The sequence below is a fragment of the Sus scrofa genome, chromosome 14 (assembly GCF_000003025.6).
Source record: "Sus scrofa isolate TJ Tabasco breed Duroc chromosome 14, Sscrofa11.1, whole genome shotgun sequence".
Taxonomy (NCBI): domain Eukaryota; kingdom Metazoa; phylum Chordata; class Mammalia; order Artiodactyla; family Suidae; genus Sus; species Sus scrofa.
Window position 1 is genome coordinate 51441181 of NC_010456.5, and position 24129 is coordinate 51465309.

A 24129-nucleotide genomic window follows, 5' to 3' on the forward strand; every position below is an offset into this window, starting at 1 on the left:
CCAGCCCATGACAATGCTATGGGGCGGGGGGCATTCATGTCTCATCCATCCACGTCAAGGGTCCAGTGTGTTCACCCAGTAGTCACTTGGTCAGAACAAAGAAAATGAAATGATTTGGAGCCAGAATTCACCACTGGTACCACATTGGGTCCCCCTGTGCCCTGGCACATGTGTCAAATCAACCACAACAGCCATTCAGAGCTAGACAGACACAGCCAATCAACTGGAATTGGCACTGGAATTGTCACCAGCATTGGATGTGACAACCATTGGCATCCTGGCACAGGGATGTTGCTGGAAGCTCTGGGTGGGCAGAGTGAAGAGTCCCTCTCTAGAACACAAGGGCCCTTTCCTATATTTAGGGGTGGATTTGATTAGCCTTGTGATCTCTCCAGGGGCACTGGGCCCTTGTCCTCCTGCAGCCCCTCCTCTCTCAATGATCTTGTGGGTCCAGCACCACCCCTTCCCTACCACTTGCTGATGGTGGCAAGAGGGGTTGGACAGACCTCTGCTGAGAGAGCAGAGGGGAAAATTGTGCACCAAAATCAGCCCAAGTGAGGACTCCGTCCTTTTCCCTCATCCCCACCCCCCTCATCCCCACCTCCCTCATCCCCACCCCCCTCTTTTTACTGTGTTCCAGAGGTCTGTCTGCTCCCAAGCTGGATCACCAGCTGCATACAGGGGATCAGGGTGGGCAGTGCCAGTTCCAAGAGGACTCAGGGCCCTTGTTTGGCAGTGGACCCACCATGACCCAGGCTGCAAATGGGGGTTGGGAACAGTCAGAAGGCAGGGCAAATGGCCTCTACCCCTAGCGCACTGCCACAGGGACCAGTAGCCCAGTCTTCTCCCTCTCTCCCATTCTCTCTATCTGGCTTCTGGCCATCTCTGTAGGGACATCCCTTGGGCACATGAGGAAAGCTGCCAGAAGAAAAAGTTCTCAGGAATAACTCCCCAACAGTTGCAGATGTTCAGAGATCAAAAGGGTGACCACACAAGGTGATGAGCTCCCCATGTAAGGATGTATATAGAGGTGGCATAGCAGTAAACTCCTTGCAGCCCTGTGACCCCCACCTTAACCTGTCTCATTGGCCCATGGCAGAGTGGGATTTAAACCTCTATCCTACCCATGCATGACTGCATCCCTTTTGCAGGTAATGGGAAAGCACTGCTCAGCAGGGATTGGCCAGTCTGTGTCCCACCCCTCTAAGGCGTGTGACCCATGGTTTGGGGCACCACTCTACAGCTTCTGCTCCATCCCCAGGGCATGGTGACTTGCTTCCAAGCCCCAGGTCCTGCTTATCCAACACCACCTCCTCTTGGCTGGACCACATGATCCAGCTGCCAGGAGGGAAATCACTGGCACCCACCCAGCATGATTCTGTTGCCAGATGGCTCGAGGGAGAACTGTGTGTCTTGTTGGGTTTGCTGCCTGTTGGCCTTGAGTCCTTGAGAATTGGGAGTCCTTGGCTTCCCTGCCTGCAAAGGGCTTCTGTTGAGTTCTAGGAGGAACACAGATGAGATGGTGAAAGAGTGGGGTGCCATGAGGCTTTGGGGACATCATGCAGGTTTGGGTTAGACTCTTGCCTGTGCTTACTAGCCAGGCCTTTGCCCTCTCTGAGCACCAGTTTTCACAGGGTGTCAGCGCTCCAAGTCAGGATCAGGGCACCTATGTCCTCAACACAGGGCTGTGGAGCTAATCCAGCCAATGCCACTTGCCTCCTTTACTTTTGATTTCAAACAGGTGACATACATAACTGCTCTGAGCCTCCATGTTTGCATCTGTAAAATGGGATAAATGAGAGTTGTGTCTTGGAACAATGGGTTTAGAACACTTAGCACATTGTTATTAAATATAATTGTCATCTCTGTCATAGTTTGCTGAGGGCCCACTTTGGAGCAAGCCCTGCACTCAGGCCCCAGACATAGCCCAGCGGCCAATATGAGCTGGGAGCCCAGTGATTGACCATCTTGTTGCCAAGGCCCCAATCAGCGCTCCTCCCCTGCCTCTTGCTCATTTGCAACCCGGTGCAAATCAGGCCAGCAGCTCCTGCAGAACAGGCCCGAGGTGGGTTAAAGGCTGCGGTGGCCGATCCAGGGTCTGTCCTGAGGGGGCAGGGATGTCGGAGGTCGAGGTTGCAGTGAGAAAGATGGCCAGTCCAGGAGGCACGGACTGAGCGGACGGGGTGTGTCCGAATGTAAGCATCCCTACAGAACCTTCATCAAGAGCCGGGGCTAGCTTCCAGAGCCGCGGGGGTCACGAGGCGCAGCCCGAAGGTTGGCGCAACCTCGGGGGCGGGGCGCCGGGAGGTGCAGCCGGGAGCGACGGCGCGCTCAGCCAAAGGTAACCGGCCTCGCGGGGCGAGGCCCCGCCTCTCCTCGTTTAGCCCAATGGTGAGCGCGCAGACGGTGGGGGGCGGGGCCTGAGCGTGGCGGCAGCGCGCGGGCGCGGTACCCGGAAGTCCGCGGCGGCGGCGGCGGCGGCGGAGGTGGTGAGTAGTCGGCTGGCGGCGGACTGCGTTTCCCGCTTGGCTCGGGTCTCGGACTCTGGGCTTGGGGCACCGACTTGAGGCTTGTTGGGGCGCGGACTGGGGGCTCGGGGCGCCGACTTGGTGCTTGGGTTGCGGACTCTGGGCGTGGGGCTCGAACGCGCGGGGCGGACTCGGGTAGCGGCCGCCCCTCCCGTCCTGCCTCAGTTTCCCCTTCTTGAGGCGGAGAATGCAAGTACAGCGGCCGGTCCCTGGAGGCCAAGCTGACCCCTGCCGACGAAGCGTCCCTAGCGTTCCCGGAAGGCGTTTCCAGTGGCCCCGCCGGGATGGGGCGCGGGCCCCGCAGTCAGGGCCGGTGTTCCTCAGGGAGGCAGACTGGAGGTCCGGGAGCTGCCAGGTCGTTGCAGAGTGAGAGTGGGTGGGCAACGCGTCTCTTGGCCCCAGAACCCTGAGTCACGATGCTCCCTCCCTCTGCTGCGGGTAACAGCTGATGTCTATCTGAGGAGGCAGCAAGTGCCAGGTCATCCATTCGCCTGGACAAGGCCTTCCCTCGGTGGCCAGGCCTCCCCCCGCAGGGCATTAGGGGAGGAGGCTGGGCGGGGTTGCACACAGGGCAAGGCCTTGCAACCACTGGTCTTTAAGACCCTTTCTCACTCCAGCAATTCCCACGCCTCCTTCTGGGCCATAGCTTTGGCCTGGGCCTTCTGTCCCTGAGCTGGTCCCTGAGCCCCAGGCCCTTGTCTGTCCTCCACTGAGAATGTCATATGGTCAGCCAGGCCTACCCTGTCCTCCTGCTGCAGACCTGCCCACTGATGTTTTGCTGTTGCTGTTTCCATGCCGCAGCTGTTAGGGGCGCCTGCAGCTGGTGGCTCTTGGGAAGTGCTTTCTCCTGCTTGTTCCTCTGTCCTCTGGGCAGGCTTTTGGGGCAAGTGTTTGTTGGCTAGACACCATTCACAGTTGAAGAAAACTCAGTCTGAGGGGCAAATCGTGTTCCCAAGATCACTCAGAGCCAGGGCTGGTCCTCCCCTCCTGAGCCCCTCTCCCAAGAACCTTTTTGTAGCAGGTATCCTGTCGGATGGGTGGGGGCACTGGAGAGGGTGGCTGTGTTGGTCGGTGGACACAACAGAGCCTCTGTACCCTGTTCCCAGGGCTCCCAGTGGGCAGAGAATGTTGCCCTGGTGCTCCCACCCCCTTGGGCCCCTGACGATTCACTTCAAAAGCACAGGTCCCCCAGTTCTGGGGCTTTGTATTACTAGTCCAGAAAAAGCAAATGCAGACCACTGACTGTCAGCTCTGCCCTATTGCCCAGCCCCTGAGCTGTTCTTACCACCTCATGCTTCCTTTGTGTCCTCTTTTGTGGCCTGTCACTTTGATCATGTTTTACCCTGGGTGTAATTATGCTCCATGTCCTGGAGTCTTACCTCTGTGCTGGCTGCTGCTCTAGAGGTCACCTCCTGGTTCCTGCTCACCCACCCGTGGGTGCTGCTTCTGAAGATGTGAGTGGCACAGGGCAGGGAGGCTGGGTGGACTGCTGCAAGCAGGCCCTTGCTTGTCACTGACACCCCGGATGTGTGAGGTGAGGACTGGGTATGGTAGCACATCAGCCAGTGTGAGAAGATAGTTTGTGGGTCTGGACCTTGGTTTGGTGATCTGCTCTGTGAGAATAAAGCCCCCTCCCCCGCCAAACCACTGAGTTCCCTTTTCAGGGTATTCATGTAGATTTTTTTCCCCCTTAACTTTCTTTTTTAGGTTACAAAAACAGTGAATACACATTTAAAACTAAAAGGAACAGCCCCACCTCCTGGTGTTGGCTGGTATTCCTGAGGACCATGCCGGCTGTGAATAAGCACTTGCTTCCGTTCTCTTTTGAGGGGCTGGTTGGCCCCCTTCCTCCGGGCTGGCCCCTGGCTTATGGGGAAGCCATGTTCCTGCCAGGAGGGGCCAAGGCGCGAGGCAGGCCAGGGGCCGGGGCTCTCGGCAGCTCTCTCTGCCCGGCATTTGTTTGCCCTTGTGATACTTGCTGTGAGGTTGAATTAGTGTTTCTAAAGGAACTCGATCTCAGGAAAGAGTGTTGCTGTAGGAAATGTGGTGAAATGCCACTTATCACCCAAAACGACAACGTGCAGATTGTGGATTTAGCCCTCAGTCATGGGTGGGAGGAGGGTGGGGCATTGGGGTCCAGCTACTCTGAACGGTTGGGATGATTAGGATGCCTGGGCTTTCTCAGGCAGGCTGGGAACAGCAACTCTGTGTTCCCATGTGTTTACCTCCTCTGCTGGCAGCCACTGGGGGGACATCATGCGTCACATGGAAAGAGCAGCTCCTGCTTTGGAGACTGGCTACAGGGGCTGCCACAGCAGGGGACAGTGACAGTGGGGTGTGGGGAGGTGAGGTGCCTGGGCTCCTGGATGTAAGATCAGATGGACAGTGGCTAGCCTTGATGGCGCACCCCACATTTGCCGTGCTGGGCTCGGTCCCCCTCTGCCCCAGCCCTGAGGGGCAGCCTGGAGGAGGATACTGATTTGCCAGGATGTGGAGCCTCACTTTGCCTGCATCCCTGCCATTCCTGCTGTCTGACCAGCATGTCCCCTGTGCCCGGGTGCGCCGTTTGGCTTTTCAGTGGACAAAGGGGAGCATGCCCCGAGGGCAAGGCCCCCACCTCACAGTCAGGTGGTTCCCTGAGTGGGTTGTCCTTGCTCTGGGCTGTGCTCTACCCTGTTTGGAGGAGCTCTGACCCAGGGCTGGACCGGTTCTTGTCCAGTCTCCTGTGAATCGCTTTTCCTCTGGCCTCTCCTGCCACCTGTCCCCCCCCCCCCAAATATCTCCCAGCCACAGGGAAGGAGGGCAGGCTCTGCCCACTTTGTTCTTATGGGCAGCTTTCTGGGTGGACAGTCCAGTTTTCTCAACATAAACCTTGTTGACTGGAAGGTGCACCTTTTGAACGTCCAACTCCATGGATGGTGCAAATGAGCCGGGCCACGCAGCTACCATCCTTATCAGGGCGTGGACACCAGCACCCAGATGTCTCATCGTGGGTCCCCATTTCCCCTGGCCAGGTGGCCTGCCCTGACTTCTGTCCCCACACCGGAGCCTTGCTTTTTCCTCACCTTGTGCAGGCTCGAGTGATGTGCTCTTGTGGGCGGGGCCCCCACTCTGCTCCACACTGCTTGGACAGGCGGACTCCACTGTGGACACACACCAGATCGGTCAGTTTCACAGGCTTCCACGAAAAGCCAGTAGAGGGACTTGCCCTGCAGACACCTGTGTTGGAGTCCAGGGTCCAAGGTGCTGCGTGACGGGCATTCAGTGGATGGCTGACTCACGAATGATGAGAAGCATTGGGTCCGTGCCTCATGTCCGCCACTTGGGCAGACCCTGCCCATATCTGGGAGCTAAGCCAAAATGCAGCCCTACATGAAAGTCAAGAGAAAGGGACTCTTGCTTTGGGATGAGGCGGGCGAATGCTGCACAGTGAAGATAGGAAAACTTGTTGCAAAGAACAGACTCACCTCATCTGCCTGCTGGTTCTTCCCTGCCAGGCTGGTGGTGATAAAGAGGGGACCTCTTTGAGGTCATCTGCCTGCTTGTTCTTTCCTGCCAGGCTGGTAGTGACAAAGAGGGGACCTCCTTGAGGTCACCTGCCTGCACCCCCACCCCCCGTCTCTGCTCCAGGCTCCAGGCCAGGGAAGCAGATTCTCGCCAGTGGTCTGCGGGCCTTGTCCCTACACGGCCCTCACCTGAGCCACTGCCATCTTCACCACATCACTTGGTGTGTGGCCCTGACCAGGTTTTGGCCAGGCCTGTTTCTGTTTCTTCTCATAAAAAAGGCCCTTGTTGGATGCCACATGGAGTGAAGTTTGGGGCTCCACTCAGCTGAAGAACTGTGTCCTTCTGAAGAAAGAGCCTGCCCTCCCACGGGGCTATTAGGAACCACTGTTGGTTGGTTCCCCTGAGAGGCAAGAGAGGAGGGAGGCCCTGGCTAGACAGGGGCTCTTTCAGAGGCAGCCTCAGGGCAGTGCAGCAGAGCATCTGGAGTGTGATCCACAGGTGGGCTGTGAGCTCCTGGAGAGCTCACAACCAGCACCATGTGCTTCTGGCCTCACAGATCCAGCCAGGCTCAGGTGTGTGGGAGGGTCGCCCGCGGTTGCCTTGGGTCCAGCCAGGCTGCAGGTAGGGGACTAGCAGGTGCACACTGAGACCTCTGGGGCTGCCCAGGGGCCACTGTGCTTCCCTGGCTGTTTCTAGGCAGGTTGAGCCCAGGTAGAGGGACCAGTGAGTGGCCGTCGGGCATGTGTGAGGTGTGGGTGTGCCTCCTCTCTGTGTACCTGCCTGGGGACCTGAATTGCAATCCCTGGGCTGGGGACCTTTGTCACAGTTTCAGTCCATGCTGGTCTCCGTCAGAGAGAACATACTAGAGTTGCAGCCATCCTGCTTAGCTGGACTTCATGCTGGTCCCTGTTTGTCCTGAAAGAGTCCTGGGTAGTTTGTTGAAACAGCTGTCACTTGGCCGAGCTCACAGAGGACAGCTCTTATATGAATGTTGGAAGTGACGAGGTGGCCTGTTTGTGTGCACCAGAGTGTCCCTGCAGCCCTGGATGTGATGCCCTGAGGGAGCCATGTGCAGACGCTGTAGGATCAGAGCTGGAGAGGTGGTGACGCTGGGGTATCCCTGCTGGAGAGCAGCCCCCTGCTCTCTTCTATAGGACAGTCCAGTCCACAGCAAGCACCCCTTGGGGGCCTCACAATGAGCACGAAATGACATGCCCCCCTCCCACCCTCAGGGGTGACAGACAGTTTCTCTCCTCCCCCCAGCTCAGGAGCCCGCTACCAGGCCATGCAGGCATCTCATGCTCTTGTCAGGATGGTGTGGCCCCTTGAGCTAATGCCCACAGGCTGCTCCTCCTGTACTTAGGCTGCCGTCTGGGATCTTCCTTCCCTGCAGGCCTGGGTGCACCCTTGTGAGCATGGCGGTCATAAGGCAATGCGATACAGGTGGGCACAGTAGTGACTGCTGCCCCACTACTGGCCACCCAGGGGCTGCTCATGCCCTGGGGGGTTGGCAGGGCCCAGGAGGCACGCTGGCTGCTGGTGTTTCTGGGGCATCGCTGGCCAGAGCAGCTCGTGGATGTGCCAGGGCGGTGCGGGTGGGCAGGAGCAGTGCTAAGGGAGCAGGTACAGGGCCACGAAATCCCACAGGTGCCCACGATGTCACCCCAGGGCAGCCAGGAGGCACTCATCCAAGAACCCCTGTGTGGCCTCAGGCGCTGCCTGACCTTTCAGTGAGAGGGCCCTGCCCGGACGTGAGAAGAGGGATCCCAGCAGTCCCTCCCCATCCTGAAGCTCCTGCTTCCTGCCTCCTCCAGGTCACCATGTCACCTGCCCACAGAGCCAGTTCTCTGGCAGCTGCCCTGTGGTGGGGGCCCTGCTCTCCTGGTGGCCATGAGGCCGAGGAGCAGGAGGGAGGAGAAGCCAGCCCTCTCACCAGCAGAGGACAGGCATGTGGCATCCACTGCCATCTGTGCATCTGGCAGGTGTGGCAATGACCATAGCAGCTTCTCCACTGCTGGGCATAACTTCCTGCAGTGCGAGGTGTCCATCTTATGGTTGCCAAGGCCTGTGGGGGAGGTTCCGGGTCAGACCTGGGACTGCCTGCCTCTGGTCACCCAGTCCACAGAGCTGGGGAAGCCCAACCAGCAGAGCTGACTTCTCTGGCTGCTATGGGCATGGATGTCCCTGGGTCCTGGCCCGGGTGCTGGACCCAGGTGTAGGTGGGGATGGGCAGGACAGGGTATCACGAGAAAGCTGGGCACACTTGGCCAGAGGCGCCGCCCTCCCCACTGGCCAGCTCTGCGTTCTCCAGGTGATCCCCTCTGACATGCATAGGAGGAGGAGCCCTGGGGTTACCTGGAGCAGTAGGACCTGCTGAAACCACTCCCCCTCTGTCTTACCACCAGCTTCGAAGCCTGGGGAAGCAGAGGAGTGTTTCTCAGTGGCCATGTGCTTGGGCATGACCCCGGTCAGCACCCAGCCATGGGGCAGAGACTGGCCAGCAATAGTACGTCCAGGGCCTGTGCTCAGAGCCCTGAGAGTCAGCAGGGGTGTTGAGGCTCTGCCTGCGTGGGGGCCACTGGAAGAGGGACTACACCCACGGGACCTGGGAGGGAGGGAGTTGGGGGTTGTGGTGGTGAAGCCGGGAAGGGAGGGGCTGGCGGGCAGCGGGCCTGGCTTGAGCGGGGGGTGAGGGATTGGAGAGAAAGGCAGTTCCTGATGGTCCCCTCCCCAGGGGCTGGCTTTCCTCTGGTCCTTCCCTCCCAATGACCGCGTCTTCATCGAGGCTGCAGCCCTGGGCTCTGTACCCACACATCTCTGGTGGCAAGCTGCCTGGAGACCTGTTGGCAGCTTTCTCTCCGACCACAGAGCCCTTCTCGCCACCACCTTCTGGAGGGCTTGTCCACCATGCAGCTGAGCTGGGGGGCTCTGTATCTGGCCTGTGAGCAGCATGGCCAGCAGTCAGGCAGGCAGTCTGGGTTGGGTATGGGTGGGGATGGCAGGCTGAGGCTGACATGATGGCCTCCTCTGACAGCCCAGAGTGTGTGTTCCTGGTGAGGCAGCCCTCCTTCCTGGTGGGGCTCTGGGCAGGTGAGGCTTCTCTCATTGCCCTCCGCCAGCCTTGCCTGGAGCATTCTTGTGTCTGGGAGAGATCAGCCCCCTCAGGGTGGGGGACCTGTGTCTTTGCTGGACTCTACTCACGTGGCAGGTGGGGCAGGTGGGGCCCTGTGACACCCAGTATGCTTCCTGTCACCCTGCACTGCATTCTAGATGGTTCCTCTGACCCTTCCATCCCCTGTGTCTAATCTGCTCTTAAATCTTCTGCCAAATTTTAACTTGTGCTTCCTGCGGCTTCCGTTCTAAAGAGTCTTTCTGGTGCTGGATGGACCTCCCAGCTTACTCTTTGTCACTTCCTTTCTCTGCAGGTATTCCCAAGCTCTTTTGTCCTGCACTGAGGTTGTGACTGGTGTATGGGCTGTGAGCAGGCTCCTGCTGGCCCATGTTTGTGGTACTTTGTTTCATGATGTGATTCTTCCTCTGTGTTGCTCTTTGTCCTCATAATTATTCCTGAGACTTCTTGGGCGTCCGGGATGAAGACAAACACTGGTTTGCCTGTGACAAGGTCACTGCTGGTGCAGGAGCCCCTCTAACCAAGTTCCTGGACCCCTGGTGTGGCCTTGGTTCTGCATGTGGAGCTTCTCAGGGAGCACCCCCTTCTGAACACTGTCCCTGTAGCCCCTGTAGACGCAGGTCTGTCCTGGAGTGGCCCTGGGCCTTGTCTTCTGTCTCCCTCGCCCCTGAAGGCACCAGAGCCCAGTTTGCTCTTTGGGCCAGTGCCCTAGAGCTGCACTCTGCTTTCTCTCCCCTCTGGGTCCCTGTGTTTTCTGAGACATTGGCTAAATTCTGCACAATACTGTCAGCTCATGGATGCTTTTAAGATGTTTTCATATTTTTTCAAGCACTTTGAGTTGCTTTTACCAGGGAGGTCTTCCCAACCAGCATTGGGATCGTCAGGCACTCCTGGGATGATGGCCACCAATGGACCCTGCCAGGCCATCCAGGGGTGGGAACCCAGCCTGTTCCTATTACTTATGGGATCCCTTCTGCTCAGGGCCCCCATCAACATTCCAGGGGGCCCAGTGGCCAATGGCTGGGAGGGCCCATGGCCAATAGCCCATCTCACTTGGCTGCATGTCGCCATGGTAACGCCTCACCTGCTCAGCTACCAGCTCTTTACTGAGGGCAAAGGTCGGTCCTCTGAGGCCATCCCCAAACCTGTGGCTGCAGGGCTTGGAGGAGCAGGGGCTGAATCCTGGGGTCCCTGCAGGGCCTGTGGGAGCCAACGGGTATGGTAATGGAGTGAATCTTCCCCCCAAGACCTGAGAGTGGGAGTGAGTGGAGGATGGGGATGCCTCTAGCTTTGTCCCCTGGGAGGCCTGATGAGTTGGGTAGCTGCCTGGTAGCTCTGAGACATGGTTGTGTCCATGGTGTTGGACTGGGGCTTCAGCCCCTCCTCGGCTTTTCTGTGCGCAGTGGCTGGAGCCCTTGTTCCCGCCTGCCCACCCGGGATGTTGGCACAGCAGGGTCAGTGTGGTGGCAACATCCTCCTGTGAGTCCTGGGACAGGAAAGGTTCCCTTTCAGACCCCATCACACTGATGTCACAGGGGAGCTGTCACTGGCCCTGCCCCTGCCTGTTTCAGAACTGGCGTGTGATGTGTCCACCCCCCCAGGCGGAGCTGGGCCCTGTGCTAGCAGACACTGTGCCCTTAATGTCCTGGGGGACAGACCGCCACACCACCTCCTGGACCCCCTGGGAGCCCCAAGAAGGACATTTGGAGCTTGGTGATCTCCTCCAAGTACACATGTGTCCATACCCAGTCACTCACACAGTCACATGTGCACATGCAGACACACAGACATGTGGAGCTGCCCGGCCGCAGTGGTTGTGCTTGCTGCTGTCACCCCTTCAGCACCTACACTGCCCCCTCCAGGGCCAACGAGAGTGGTTATGGAGGTGGGGGAGCATGGGGGCCTCCAGCATGGGTCTGGGTGTCGTGAGAGGTTCCATTGGGTTGAGGAAGCTTTGCAGGTTTGAGGGGCAGTTCTGTCGTCTGCTGTTTATTCAACTCGCTTTTCCTTCTCCCACAGACCTCGTGACCCCACGTGACCAAGCCACCCTCAAGGACCCATGTGCATCATCTTCTTTAAGTTTGATCCTCGCCCTGTTTCCAAAAATGCCTACAGGTAACCCCCTCTTGCTGCATTCACTGTTCTCTGCTTGGCCTCCAGCCCCGTCCTCAGTGCCTGAGTGGGTGCTGAGTGCAGGGGTGAGCTGCTGCCTGAGGGTAGGGCAGAAGTGGGCCCTGGGACATGCTGCCCCAGCCCAGCCTCATCCTCTCCAGGGTGGGCACTGGAGGGAATTCTTCTTGGGGGTAGAGATCCCTAGTTGGTGCTGAGACCCAGCTGCTAAAGGTGGCCTTGTGGGCAGGACGGGGTAAGGTAGGTCCAGGCACAGCCCTGCGCCTCTGACCAGGGTCAGGTGGCAGCAGGATTGGAGTGATCAGGAGTGAGACCTGGCTGGGGCTGGCAGAATCATTGGCATTTATCACACAGAGAAGGAGGCTGGGATGTGACCCTCAACCAAAAATGAGTCAGTAGTGCAGCTGCCTGGGAAGTTTCCATCAATTCAGGATGTGGACCAAAAGCAGTTTGAGCCATTTCAGCTGGCTTCTGGGGCACCGGATGTCATGCCACCTGACATTGTGGCTGAAGTAACTCATTCCAGGCCAGGGATAGGGGGTGGGGAAGGCAGAGTGCCCCGCGTTCCCTTCCTGCAGGGGAGTTGGCAGCAGGGCCAGGCCAGTGCTAGATGCTGACACTGAACAGAGTAGGTCCAGCCAGCAGACAGAACCCCAGTGCAAATATTCCACAGGGAAAGTCTAATATATGGATTATTAACTGTTATGAGATTGTAGTGCCCAGGGCAGAGCCCGTGCTCCACTGTGGGCTGAGATCCAGACATTGCCGGAGGGGACAGCCTGGGTACACTGGGCGTCTGTACCCGCAGCACTTGCTGGAAAGCCGCCTGCTTGGCACAGGCCACTGGGGCACATGGTGCTGCTTCCTGCTGCCTCTGGTGCCAGGGAAGAAGCCTCAGGTCCTGCAGCGTCCCTCCAACAGCCGCAGAGCCCCCAGGAAGGGCAGGTACCAGGCTGTGAGCCAGCACTTGGATAATTGCTGCTGAGCTCTCCTACACGCCCTTCCACACATGACAGCAGCTCTCCTTTCTTCCAACAAGCCAAGGCACCGGTCTTACAGCCACTGAGTCTCTCCTGATTCAGCCAAGCCCTGAGGTCATCTCATCCTCCTGCGAGTGAGACAGATGAGATAGAACCAGGCTCAGAGCCTGCTGTCCTTGCCAGGACCTGCCCCCAGCAGCCTTGGTGTCGGCCTCAGTGTCTGAGCCCTGAGCCACAGTAAGCAGGCCAGCCAAGTAGCCTGGTTGAAGATGCAGTCTTTTCCTATAGGTGTTGGAGGGCGAGAGGGGCTCTGCTCTGGGGGCCCGGCGAGGATAGGCTGTGCTGGGATCGGAGGGGTGGGGTGGGGCTGCTGTGGAGGGGCTCTGCAACAAGGCTCTCGGGAGCGGCCCTAGTGCCTGTGATGCGCTAGTACCTGCCCCACCCCAGCATCTGTCATTCTGACCTCTGCCTGCACCCCACCCAGCAATGTCAGGAAGGGGAGCATTTTGTGTGCATGTGTTTGTGGTAAAGCATATGTAACAGATTTACCATCTTACCTGTTGTCAAGGGCATAGCTCAGTAGCTTCAAACACATTCATAGTGTTGTGCAGCTGTCACCACCATCACCTCCAGACCTTTCATCTTCCCAGCATGACACTCTGTCCCCCTTGAACAACAGCTGGCCACTGTGCACCCCACTCCACTGCCCCCATTGGGGTGCCCATCCCTCTAGACAAGGTGGCCCCCCACATCATCTGCCATTGCCGCCCCCTTCCAGGCCCTCTTGGTCCTCCCTGTCTGTCCTCTGGGTGCTGGGCTGGCCCTGGTGCAGGTTCCACAGCCTAGCGGTGGTGCCAGTGCTGGTTCTGTGTTCAGTTCTGTGAATGTCTTTGTTAATTCACATTTTACCACGAGCTGACATTCATGAAATCTGTGAGTCAACACAAACGTTTCTGAAGACTTTTGAGGATCTGACCCAGTGTTACAGACCCAGTGTGGCCACAGGCGCTGTGACCCCCACAGTGCTCTGAGGGCCAGCCAGTTTGGTGGCCACTTCTTAGACCCATGGATCTGTGGGACCCCTCCCACTCACTTATTGTCTGTGTTCATAGTTGAAATGGCAAAGCTGCTTAGAAACTTTTTCTTATCTGAAAACCAGGACTCTGAAAATATCCCTATCTTTTTTTAATTACCAAAGAAATACTTGTTTGGGAGTTCCTGCTATAGTGCAACAGGATTGGTGGTGTCTTGGGAGCACCAGGATGCAGGTTTGATCCTCAGCCCAGCACAGGGGGTTTAGGATCTGGTGTGGCTGCAGCTGCAGCTTAGGTCACAACTGCAGCTCGGATCTGATCCCTGCCCTGGGAACTCCATATGCTGTGGGGCTGACAAAAAAGAAAAAAAAAGAATAGTTGTTTGATTCATAATATCAAAAACTAATAAAACAGAGAAGTTCTCACTCACTCCCTAGAAGACACCCACAAACAAAGTACAAAGCAGCCTCGGACACCCTGAGTTCATGGCTCACAGTGTGTCTGCAGGGTAAGGGCCCAGGGCGGGACCACCTCCCTGCCATGCCACCTGGGCCCCTGGAATGTGCTCTATGCCCTGTTCCAGGTGTTGGGGTATGGGGGTCGAGCTGTACCCTGGGCCAGGTGGGACCTCGTCCCTGGGCCCCGAGCCATGTGGCTGATGTCTTTCCTTGGCCTGGCCACAGGGACCTCCATTCTGGTCAGGTTCCCATCCTCTTTGGGACTTGCTGTAGTTGCTGCTGAGACACGTGGTCTTGGTGGTGAGAGAAGAAGAACATGGCTCTTCTGTTTTCACCCAAGACCCTCTGTCGCATTCTCCTCTTTAGGCTTATCCTGGCCGCCAACAGGGACGAGTTCTACCACAGGCCGTCCAAGGCAGCGGACTTCTGGGGGAGCAACAATGAGATCCTCAGTGGTGAGTCTCCCAGTGGCACGCAGCTGGCAGGTGGGCCCAGGCAGCTTGGCTGACCCTCCCTGGAGCTGTCCACCTAGCATGTCCACGCAGCTTTGTGTGCCTGCCTCCCCGGAGGAAGCAGCTGGAAGGTGGAGGTTTTTTTTTTTTTTTCGTACTTTGACCTTTTAAGGCCGAACCTACAGCATATGGAGGTTCCCAGGCTACGGGTCTAATCAGAGCTCTTTCTGCCAGCCTACGCCAGAGCCACAGCAACTCCAGATCCGAGCCATGTCTGCGACCTAACACCGCAGCTCACGGCAACACTGGATCCTTAACCCACTGAGGGAGGCCAGGGAAGAAACCCGAAACCTCATGGCTCCTAGTTGGACTCGTTTCAGTTGCGCCATGACGGGAACTCCTGGAAGGCGGAGGTTTTATGTGGATCCACCTTCCACTGTGGTTGTGAGTCCAGGTTGTCACTGTGAAGCCCTGTGCTCTGTGTGTGTTTGCACTCGCATGCATGTGAGCGTGTATATCTGCACGTGTTTCTGTTATACATGTACACTCCTTGCTCCAGGGAGAGCAGCTTGAATTTGGGGAGCGGATGAGGAGCCTGTGGGAACAGAGTGGAAGTGATAGCCCCCCATGTGCCCTGCCCGCAGTCTCTGTGGGCCCCCTGGACTTGGCGCTGCTCCTGTCTTGGCAGCAGCAGTGTCCCCTCAGGGGGTGCAGACAGAGGGTGGCCAGGGACAGTCAAGCACAAGTCGGTGTCCTGGGAGCAACGGAAAGGTTTTCAACAGTCGATTTCTTTTGAATCTTTTTCACATACAGACTGTCTTGTACAAATAGAGACAGTTTGTTTGGCTGCATTGCAGCAGCTGGGTGTGGGACCTCAGTTCCCACACCAGGGGTCGAACCCTGACTACAGTGTGAAAGTGCCGAGTCCCAGCCACTGGACCACCTTAGGGAACTCCTTAGGGACAGTTTTACTTCTTTCTGGTCTTTGCATCTTTTATTTCTTCCACTATTATAATTTATTATTGTTATAAAAATATTTCAGTGGCTTAGCCTTTTTTATCCCAATTTTCAAGTGAAATGGCCCCTCTAGCTTAGGAAGATGTGCTGCTGTGGCTGTAACAGCCCTGCTGACCCTATGGTAGAGGTTGAGTGGGCATGGGCTCCTTGTAAAGGGCCCACCTAAGGGCCCGGGTTCTGCCTGGGGATGACAGCCAGTGTCCCTGTGCTTGATCCAAATGTGGGACGGGGCCTGGAGTGTTTCCTGAGAGAACCGCTGTTGTCCTCCCAGCCTGACACCCACCCAGGTGCCAGGATGTGTGGTATGGGGCCAGGGGCCCAAGGCACAGCCCCCGTGGGCATCGGGTGTCATCCTGGGCCCCGGGCCACCTCACCCTGTGGAGGTCCAGCCCCTGTCCCACAGCAGGGCTGCAGGCTGAGGGTGTGTTCCCAGGACCACAGAGCAGGACAGGTGGTAATGGCATCCTGTGCCTTAGGACTCGACATGGAGGAGGGCAAGGAAGGAGGCACGTGGCTGGGCATCAGCACTCGGGGGAAGCTGGCTGCGCTCACCAACTACCTGCAGCCGAGGCTGGACCCAGATGCACGGGGCCGAGGTACTGGTCTGGAAGCAGGACTGCCCTGGTGCCTGGAGAGATGGGAGGGGTGAGGGAAGCAGAGGGGGGCCCTGCAGCACCCTGGCCACCCGGCTCCCACCCGTGTCTGTGGTCTCGCTACTGACCGTTGTGTCCTTGCCCCCATCTTGCCCAGTGGACAGACACTTCCCCCACTGAAGACCTTTCCCCTGTGCTGGGTTTCCACGTGGGAGCCTAAATGGAAGGAAAAATGTTCAAAACCCAAGAAAAACGTAGCTCTGGGTGCTTCCCTTCTTGGCTGCTAGTCAGTGAGGCTGGCTGACCTGTAGGGGACTGTCAGTCTCCAGGGGAGGCTCCATCCTGCTGCCCAGGCCATGGGTTTGTGTCTGCTGCCACAGGTGAACTTGTGTCCCACTTCCTGACCACGGACATGGACAGCCTGTCCTACCTAAAGAAGGTCTCCAAAGAGGGCCACCTGTACAATGGCTTCAACCTCATAGCAGCCGACCTGAGGTGGGTTTGCCAGGCGGGTCGCAGCCCCAGGCACTGTAGGGCCTGGGTCACAGGCTCCGCAGGTGGCAGGGAGCTGTGGCTTCTGTGGCAGCCTCAGGGGGTGTCGCTCCTGGTGGGCTTGGGGAGTGTCCCCTGGCCAAGCTCCTCCTAGAATCACTGTTGGGGGGGGGCTCTTGTGACAGCATGCAGGCCGCTGGCTCCTGCCATGGGAGCTGGAGCAGGACCACACCTGGCCAGTGCACACCTGGCCAGTGGGCCCTGTCTGCCAGCAGTGAGTGGGTGCTGCCAAGGGTCTTGGTGGGCATGGCAGGCCAGGCCAGGTGGCAGAGGGGCAGCGCTGGGCCTGAAGGGCACCCACCCCTCCCAGGGTGCCTCTGGCGGCTCCCCGGCCAGAAAAGTCATTTGAATTTTAGCAGGAAGATCTACTATGGCATTTAGGAATGGATGCATTTTCGGCTCTGGAGTTGTAAACAGTTTTTGTTTTGTTTTGTTTTTTTGTCTTTTCTAGGGCTGCACCTGTGGCACATGGAGGTTCCCAGGCTAGGGTCTAATCAGAGCTGTAGCTGCCGGCCTATGCCAGAGAACGTGGGATCCGTGCTGCGTCTGCGACCCACACCACAGCTCACGCAATGCCAGATCCTCAACCCATTGAGCAAGGCCAGGGATCGAACCTGCAACCTCATGGTTCCTAGTCAGAGTCGTTAAGCACTGAGCCATGACGGGAACTCCTTTTAAACAGTTTTAAATGTGAAGAAAATGTCTCCAGTGCTTTGTCTGGAAGCCTCTGTCACACCAGGGAGGCACACCCATCCCATTCAGGGCTGATCAGCAATGAGTGTGGGGGTGGAGGACGTAGCCTCACAGAGGGGACGGTGCTCAGGGGTAGGGGGTACAACTTGACTCCTGATGTTGTTCCCTGAGTGGCCTCCCACTGCCTTTGCCTTCGGGGCCATTCAGTGAGCAGACGCTGCCACTGCTAGGCCAGTCAGGAGCCAGGAGTCTCAATGACCCTGCCTGCCAGGCCCTGTGGAGCTGGTGCCCTAACTAGCTCCTGACCTGACTTGCCATGGGCAGGGGTGCCGGGGCTCAGGTGGAAGATTGCAGGGGAGTGAGGGTGCAGAGTGCCTGTGGCTCTCAACTCACCCTCATTGCTCTGGTCCGCAGCACTGAGAAGGGAGACATCATTTGCTACTATGGAAACCGGGGGAATGACAAGCCTGTGGTCTTGGAGCCAGGTGAGCCTCCTCTGGTGGGTGCTACAGCTGGGCTGCTCCTGTGAGCACCTCTGTATGTTTCAGGAACTGGTTCCCTGGTGGATTCTCTCCTGGGGCTGCCTTTCATTGTGTACCTTGTGGCTGGTAACAGCCGTGGCCGTATTTGGTTGTAAGGCTGCCCACAGCTTAGGCTGCCTGGAGAGGATTGGAAACTAAAGGGCAGAAAGAAGACTCAGAGACTACCCCCTCCCCATTTCTGTGGCCGTTTTGGAAGCATCTGGAGTCTACTGCATGATGCCCTCAGTTGAGACTGGAGATGCTTGTTTTCTGCTAAACCACTGTTTGGAAGAGATTCTTTGTCTGATCCCTGAGCCTGCCCCACCTGGTCCCTGCACTTTCTTTAATAACAGTTCTATTGAGACATAACCACATGTCATACAGTGATAGGGGACTGCGCCCTTCCATGGTCCTAGTTCACAGAGAGGTGCAGCCATCAGCACATCTGATCCCACCACCTCAGAAAGAAACCACGTCCACTGGCACTGCTGCTGCTCCCCTCATCCCTGTCCCCGGCCTCTGGAAACCACACAGATCTGCTTTCCTTTTTTTTTTTCCCTAGGGCCACTCCCGTGGCATATGGAGGTTCCCAGGCTAGGGGTCGAATCGGAGCTGTAAGCCGCGGCCTATGCCAGAGCCACAGCAATGCCAGATCCAAGCTGTGTCTGCGACCTACACCATAGCTCGTGGCAACGCCGGATCCTTAACCCACTGAGCAAGGCCAGGGATTGAACCCACAACCTCATAGTTCCTAGGCGGATTCATTAACCACTGAGCCACAACGGGAACTCCTCATATCTGCTTTCTGTCTCTGTTGAGTGGCCTGTTCTGCACATCTTACGTAAACAGACTCAGACAACTGCGGCCTTGTGTGTCTGGCTTTTTTCAAGGTTCGTCCATGCTGTAGCATGAATTAGGGCTCTGTTCCTTTTTCTGGCTGAATAACATTCCATGGAGTGGATATTCTGCCTTTCTTTTATCCACTGTCCGCTGATGGACACTTGGGTTGTTTCTACCCTTTGGCTATTGTGGCTATTGTGCAGCTGTGAACATTTGTTACAAGTTTTTGAGTGAAAACATTTGTTACAAGTTTTTGAGTGAAAACATGTTTTCACCTCTCCTGTGTCCTAGGTGTGGAGTTACTGGGTCCCAAGGTAACTGTTCACCTTTTGAGGAATTTCCAGACTGTTTTCCAAAGCAGCTGTGCTCTTTTACATCCTATCAGCAATTTATGAGGTTCTGGTTTCTCCACATCCTCACCAATACTTGTCATTTTCTGCTTTCTGAGTGCAGCAGGCCTAGATGTCTCATGGTGGCCTTGATTTGCATTTTCTGATGGTTAATGATGTTGAGCAGCTTCTCATGTGCTTATTGATCATTTGCGTATATTGTTTAGAGAAATGTCTATTCAAGTACTTTGTCTATTTTTTACTTTATTTTACTTTATTGTCTTTTTAGGGCTGAACCCACGGCATATAGACATTTCCCAGGCTAGGGGTTGAATCAGTGCTGCTGGCCTACGCCACAGCCACAGCAATGCTAGATCCAAGCCATACCTTCGACCTACACTGCGGCTCGTGGCAATGCCAGATCCTTAACCCACTGAGCAGGGCCAGGAATCAAACCCATGTCCTCATGGATGCTATTTGAGTTCATTGCCACAGAGCCACAATGGGAACTCCCTTTGTTTTTAAATTGGGTTGTTTGTATTTTTTGAGTTGTAAAATTTGCTTTATAATATTCTAAATACAGGTCTCATCAGATACATGATTTGCAAATATTTCCTCCCACCCTGTCATTTTCTTCACTTTCTTGTTGGCCTCTTTTGAAGCACGTCATTTTAAATTTTGATGAAGTCCGATTTATGTAATTTTTCTTCTTTGGTTACTTGGGCTTTTGGTGTCATATCTAAGAAACTATTGCCTCATCTAAGGCTGTGTAGCTTTTCCACCATTTACTTCTAAGAGTTTCATGGTTTTGGCTCTTGTGTTCAGGTCTTGGGGACATTTTGAGTGGTCTCTTGTGAGGTGTGAGGTAGGATCCTGCTCTGTTCTTTGCATGTGGCTGCCAGGTACCTGATGGATACAGCGCTGACCCCATGGGTGACTGTGTGGCCATGGGGCCCTGCAGAGCCAAGTGGCTGGAGTCACATCAGTCCTGGACCAGACCCTTACCCTAGAGTCTGGTGGTGGTGAGGGCTGGTGGCTCTGTCCTCGGTGCATCTTTCAGGCTATGACTCTGGGCTGTCACCCCACTGCCTCTGTGGCCCCTAGGAAGAAGCTCTGGGTCCTCTCCACCTTGAGGCTATGCCTTTCCTGTGTGTGATTTGTCACCCCACTGAGAGCTTGTCCTGAGAAATTTGCCCAGGATGTGGCGGAACCCAATGGGCACCCTCCAGGCCTCAGGCTGTTGCACTCCCAGCCTCCACCTCCTGGGCGGGGGTGGCCTTGTGTGGCCTCCTTGAGGACAGACCTTGCTTTGCCACGGGATAGTGGCTGCTTGTTCCTGTTGCCCCCACCTCAGGGCCCTATGACACCTGTGCCTCACACTCTGCCATGGGTGTTGAGATGTTGGGTGTCGAGTTCTCTGGGCGAGTAGAGGAGGAGCTGGCGGGTGGGCCTGGGGCCTCTGCTGGTCAAGTGACCCCCTCCTCCACAGGGACCTACGGGCTGAGCAACGCGCTGCTGGATACGCCATGGAAGAAGCTGTGCTTCGGGAAGCAGCTCTTCCTGGAGGCCGTGGGGCGGAGCCAGGCACTGCCCAAGGATGCCCTGGTGGCCCAGCTCCTGGACATGCTCAACAATGAGGAGGCGTGAGTGGGCAACTGCCCAGCTGACCCTCCCTTGGGGCCTGCTTAGCTCTGACCTAACGGACCCCAGGCCCTTCCCCAGCCAGGGCTCCCAAGTGCTAGTGGCCCTGGGCCCTGAGGGCTTCTGGTGACCTGGTGGTAGGGTCCTAAGTGAAACATCCGATGGAGGTTCCAGGCCATGGCCTGGAAAGTGCATGGAACAGCCCCTTCCGAGGCTAGTAGGCTCTGCAGGCACCGTGGGGCTGTGGGCAGGCAGAGGCAGTGTGTGTGTGTGTGTGTGTGTGTGTCTGTGTGTGTGTGTGGAGGGGGGGCAGCATCTGGCAACAGCCCTTCCTCTGTCCTTCCAGGCAGCTGCCGGACCCGGCTATTGAGGACCAGGGCAGGGAGTATGTGCAGCCCTTCCTCAGCAAGTATGCAGCCGTGTGTGTGCGCTGCTCGGACTACGGCACCAGGTGTGAAAAGGACTGCCTTCCCAGCTCCTCTGGAGCCTCTTCCGTCTCCAGGCAGCTGCCGGTCAACTCGGCGCTAGCAGTGGTGCTGCAGGCTCAGGGGAGGCTCCCGGGCTGCCCCCACACAGCCGTGTGGGGCCCAGGGCAAATCTCCCTGTGCCAGGGTCCCATGCTGGCTCTGCCCTCACTCGCCTTGTGTCCCTGGCCCATCGGGGTCTCTGGATGACCAGGGCCAGGATTAGGTTGGCTCAGCCTGGGGCATCTTCTCACCCCTTTCAACGCTGCCCCTCCCCCTTGCACTCACTTGCCTCCCCCGCCACTGCCGCAAGGCAGGATCGTCAGGAGGGAGAAGTTGGCTGGCGATGGCAGGGTCTGTTGGCTTGGTCAGTTATTTCCCTGCCTCTTGGACGAGGACAAGGAGAGTTGTGCATGGCTGGGAGGCAAAGGGTGGGCAGCTGTGTGCCCAGCCCACCTGGCCTGGAGGTGACTATGGCCTCCTGTGTGGCCACATTGGCCTGGGCTCGGCACGACCCAGGCTGCTTGTGCTGTGTTGGGGTTCTACAGCACCCCTCTGGGGCCCACTACTGCCACAGGCAATAGCAGGCTCCTCAGGCTGTGACAAGTGCTGGCTGATGCCAGGATGATGTCACCCCAGTGCCGGGTTTGGGGTTCAGTCTGATGACAGTGGGCCAGTGTGACCCTCATGACCCTGTAGGTGAAGTTGGGCTGTTCTTGCCTCCTCTCTGGTGAGGAGGGGGCTCTCCCTGGAGGGCACCATGCTGGGGGTGGGGTGCAGCCCTCTGTCCTCTGGGGGGAGGGACAACAGGCGGGGCCAGCATGGTGTGAATGCCCCACTGGTGCTCCAGGGTGCTAGGGCCCCCCCATCGAATGCTGTGTGGGACGTCATTTCCTTCAAGCCCCTCCTCCATCATAGACTGATTTTTGTGATCAAACTGTGTGTTCACATGCACTTGTGTGCGTGAAGGCAGAGGATTCAACCCCAACCAGACCCTGGCTTTCAGCATGTGAGTGCCCACTCTGGGGGCCAGCCTCTGCTGGGCTGCTTGGGTGCCCCTCTTCTGGGGGAGAAAGCACTGACTGGGGAAGGCGCTGGGCTGGAGGAGAGGAGAGGCCGTAGGGGAGGGGGAGGAGGATAGGAGAGGCTGATGGCAGCTTGGCGAGTGTCACCCTGTGGTGGTGCTGGGCCTGGGTGGTTGCTGAGGTTCCTGGGGGTCCTGAGCCAGCCTAAGACCTGCTCTGCTGAAAGTGGTGGGTGGTCAAGGCTTGTGCTATGGAGAGTGGGCAGGGAGGGCTAGGTGTTTCAGAGTGGAGGCGCCCGATGAGCCAGGCATGGCCCTGCTGGCCCCCGGGCCTCATGACTGAGGCTGTTGCTCTTTATTACTCAATTGAGCCAGGCTAGTGCCCAGTAAGGCCCCAGGGTGGAGGACTGGCTCCTCCTGCCTCATATCTGACCTGTGTGGGGCTCTGATCGGCATGCAGGGGGCCAAGGGCAGCAGGCTGAACACAGGTCTGTGCTCTTTTTCAGAACGAACACGGTCATCCTGGTGGATGCAGACGGCCACGTGACCTTCACAGAGCGCAGCATGCTGGGCACAGACCCCTCCCATTGGGAGACCACCACCCATGAGTTTAAGCTACAGAGCTAACCCCCACCTGGTGTGGCCAGGGGCTCCTGGGAGGCCCTGCCACACATACTGCCTGTGACTTGGCCAGCAGGCCCCCGGCCAGCACCCTCTGGTTTGTGTGAACCGTCTGCGTCCCTGTGTCTAGCTCAGGGTTCACCCTCATGCCAGGAGAAATGACAGTCCCACAGCCAGGTCTGGGGCAGCCCAGGTGTACTGTGCCTCCCCTTACCACGCACAGAGGCACATGCGTGTACCCATCGAACCAGATATGTTTTCTGGCCAGCGCATCCTGATCCAAACATCAGGACTGACTTCTTTTTCAAAGCGGCCCCTCCTGTCCTGGGCGTAGCCCAGTTCCTGACAATCAGCCCTGCTCTGGGAGAGGAGCCAGGCCACATTCAGAGCGAGGAATGAGGAAACCTCCATAGCAGAGGCACAGCCTGGTTGGTGGGTCCAGTGGTTCTGTGGGTGCTGGGGGCCCACGTGTGGGGGGCAGTCCTGTCAAGGGGAGGCTCGGTATGCTCCTAGCCCCTGTGATTAAGGGGGTTGTGGGTTCTGGGCAGGCCCATCTCAGCGAGGGGATACAGCTTCCCCAGCCATTTCCCTTCTCCTGGAGAGTTAAACTTCATAGGAATCTGTACTTGAATGTGAGACGTTGACAATAAAACTCTGAGGCCGTGGTGAGTCTGCATTCCAGGCGCTTGACTCGTGTGAGCTGCTGTGCAGAGTTAGCGGCTGCTCTCCTGGCCTGCAGGGGCTCCCAGGGCACAGACCTCATACAGTCCTCTTTCACATTCTCTTTCTGGTTTGTTTTGCCTCCCAAGTACTGTGTCGGAAGCCAGAGGGCCCATCCCTCCTCTGTCCTTGGGCAGAGGCCAGAGTGCAGGGGACATGGTAGGTGGCAGTTATGGGCCTCCAGAGCTGGGTGGAGGGGCCAGGAATTCATCTGGGTGCAGGTGGGAGCCCCCGGACCCCTGAGGGAGCCATATGATCAGGCCTCCACTCTGGGTGGACCTTGGAAGCCAGGGGATGGCAGGAAGGGCTGGATTTCAGCTAAGAGGGCAAGTGGAGTCTGTCCTAACCCAGGCCCTGGTTTTGGGCAAGCACTCTGGAGTTCCTATCTCCAGGGGTCCTGTGTCCAGTGCCAGGACCCAGGCTGCCCTCTGCCCTTGTTGCTGACCCCTGACTTAGGCTTCTCAGAACAGTGAGAGCTCAAGAAGGGTGTGGACCTTTTGTGGGGCTGACCTGCCTCTCCATCCCTTCCTCCATCCCACTCACCACCCGCAGGGCTGGATGCCCTCCTTGGCTCGCTCAGAACTTAATGCTTGAGTACAGCCAGGCTTGCAGGGGCTTCCTGTGTGACACAGCCCACGCCCATGTGTCTAGCTGAGCCTTGAAGAGTCAGGCTCCCAACTCTAGCACTGCCATTGCCCTTTATCTGCCTCAGCTGTTCACCCCTCTTTATGGACCAGGTTCCCACACTAGTACTCACCCAATGGTTGCCCTCCTGGGGCACTGTGGGACTGGGTGCAGAGCCAGCTGATGAGCCTCTGCCCCAGGGATGGGCCTGCACAGGAAATGCATCCCCACGCTTGTCATGAACCCTTTGCCCCTGCCTGCTCTGGGATCT

The 24129-nt window shown here is 57.4% G+C and overlaps 1 protein-coding gene and 1 non-coding gene across 6 annotated transcripts; both read left to right on the plus strand.

The window, feature by feature from the left end:
* TANGO2 (transport and golgi organization 2 homolog) lies at positions 2417-23190 on the plus strand. 5 transcript variants are annotated; one of them, XM_001929644.5, is made up of 9 exons: positions 2417-2489; positions 11185-11280; positions 14134-14222; positions 15713-15832; positions 16210-16324; positions 17489-17559; positions 20254-20407; positions 20752-20856; positions 22400-23190. In XM_001929644.5, exons 2-9 carry the CDS (start codon positions 11225-11227, stop codon positions 22518-22520), a joined length of 831 nt encoding a protein of 276 aa, XP_001929679.1. In that variant the 5' UTR covers positions 2417-2489; positions 11185-11224; the 3' UTR covers positions 22521-23190. The 5 variants fall into 5 exon arrangements, 4 of the variants coding, with proteins under 4 accessions (XP_001929679.1, XP_013838664.1, XP_020928444.1 ...); XR_002338479.1 differs by having other exon boundaries at positions 2433-2489; positions 20752-21878; XM_013983210.2 differs by lacking the exon at positions 15713-15832 and having other exon boundaries at positions 2433-2489.
* Positions 8723-8798, plus strand: MIR185 (microRNA 185). The gene has a single exon (NR_035369.1). It is a non-coding gene; the product is annotated as a microRNA 185 (primary transcript).

Bases quoted from the DNA above. Each gene is read 5' to 3' on its own strand.
- TANGO2 (XM_021072785.1), top strand. From the start codon at position 15,424: ATGACAGCCAGTGTCCCTGTGCTTGATCCAAATGTGGGACGGGGCCTG. The intron at 17,560-20,253 runs GTGAGCCTCCTC...CCTCCTCCACAG, and splicing joins GCCTGTGGTCTTGGAGCCAG to GGACCTACGGGCTGAGCAAC. The intron at 20,408-20,751 runs GTGAGTGGGCAA...CTGTCCTTCCAG, and splicing joins ATGCTCAACAATGAGGAGGC to GCAGCTGCCGGACCCGGCTA.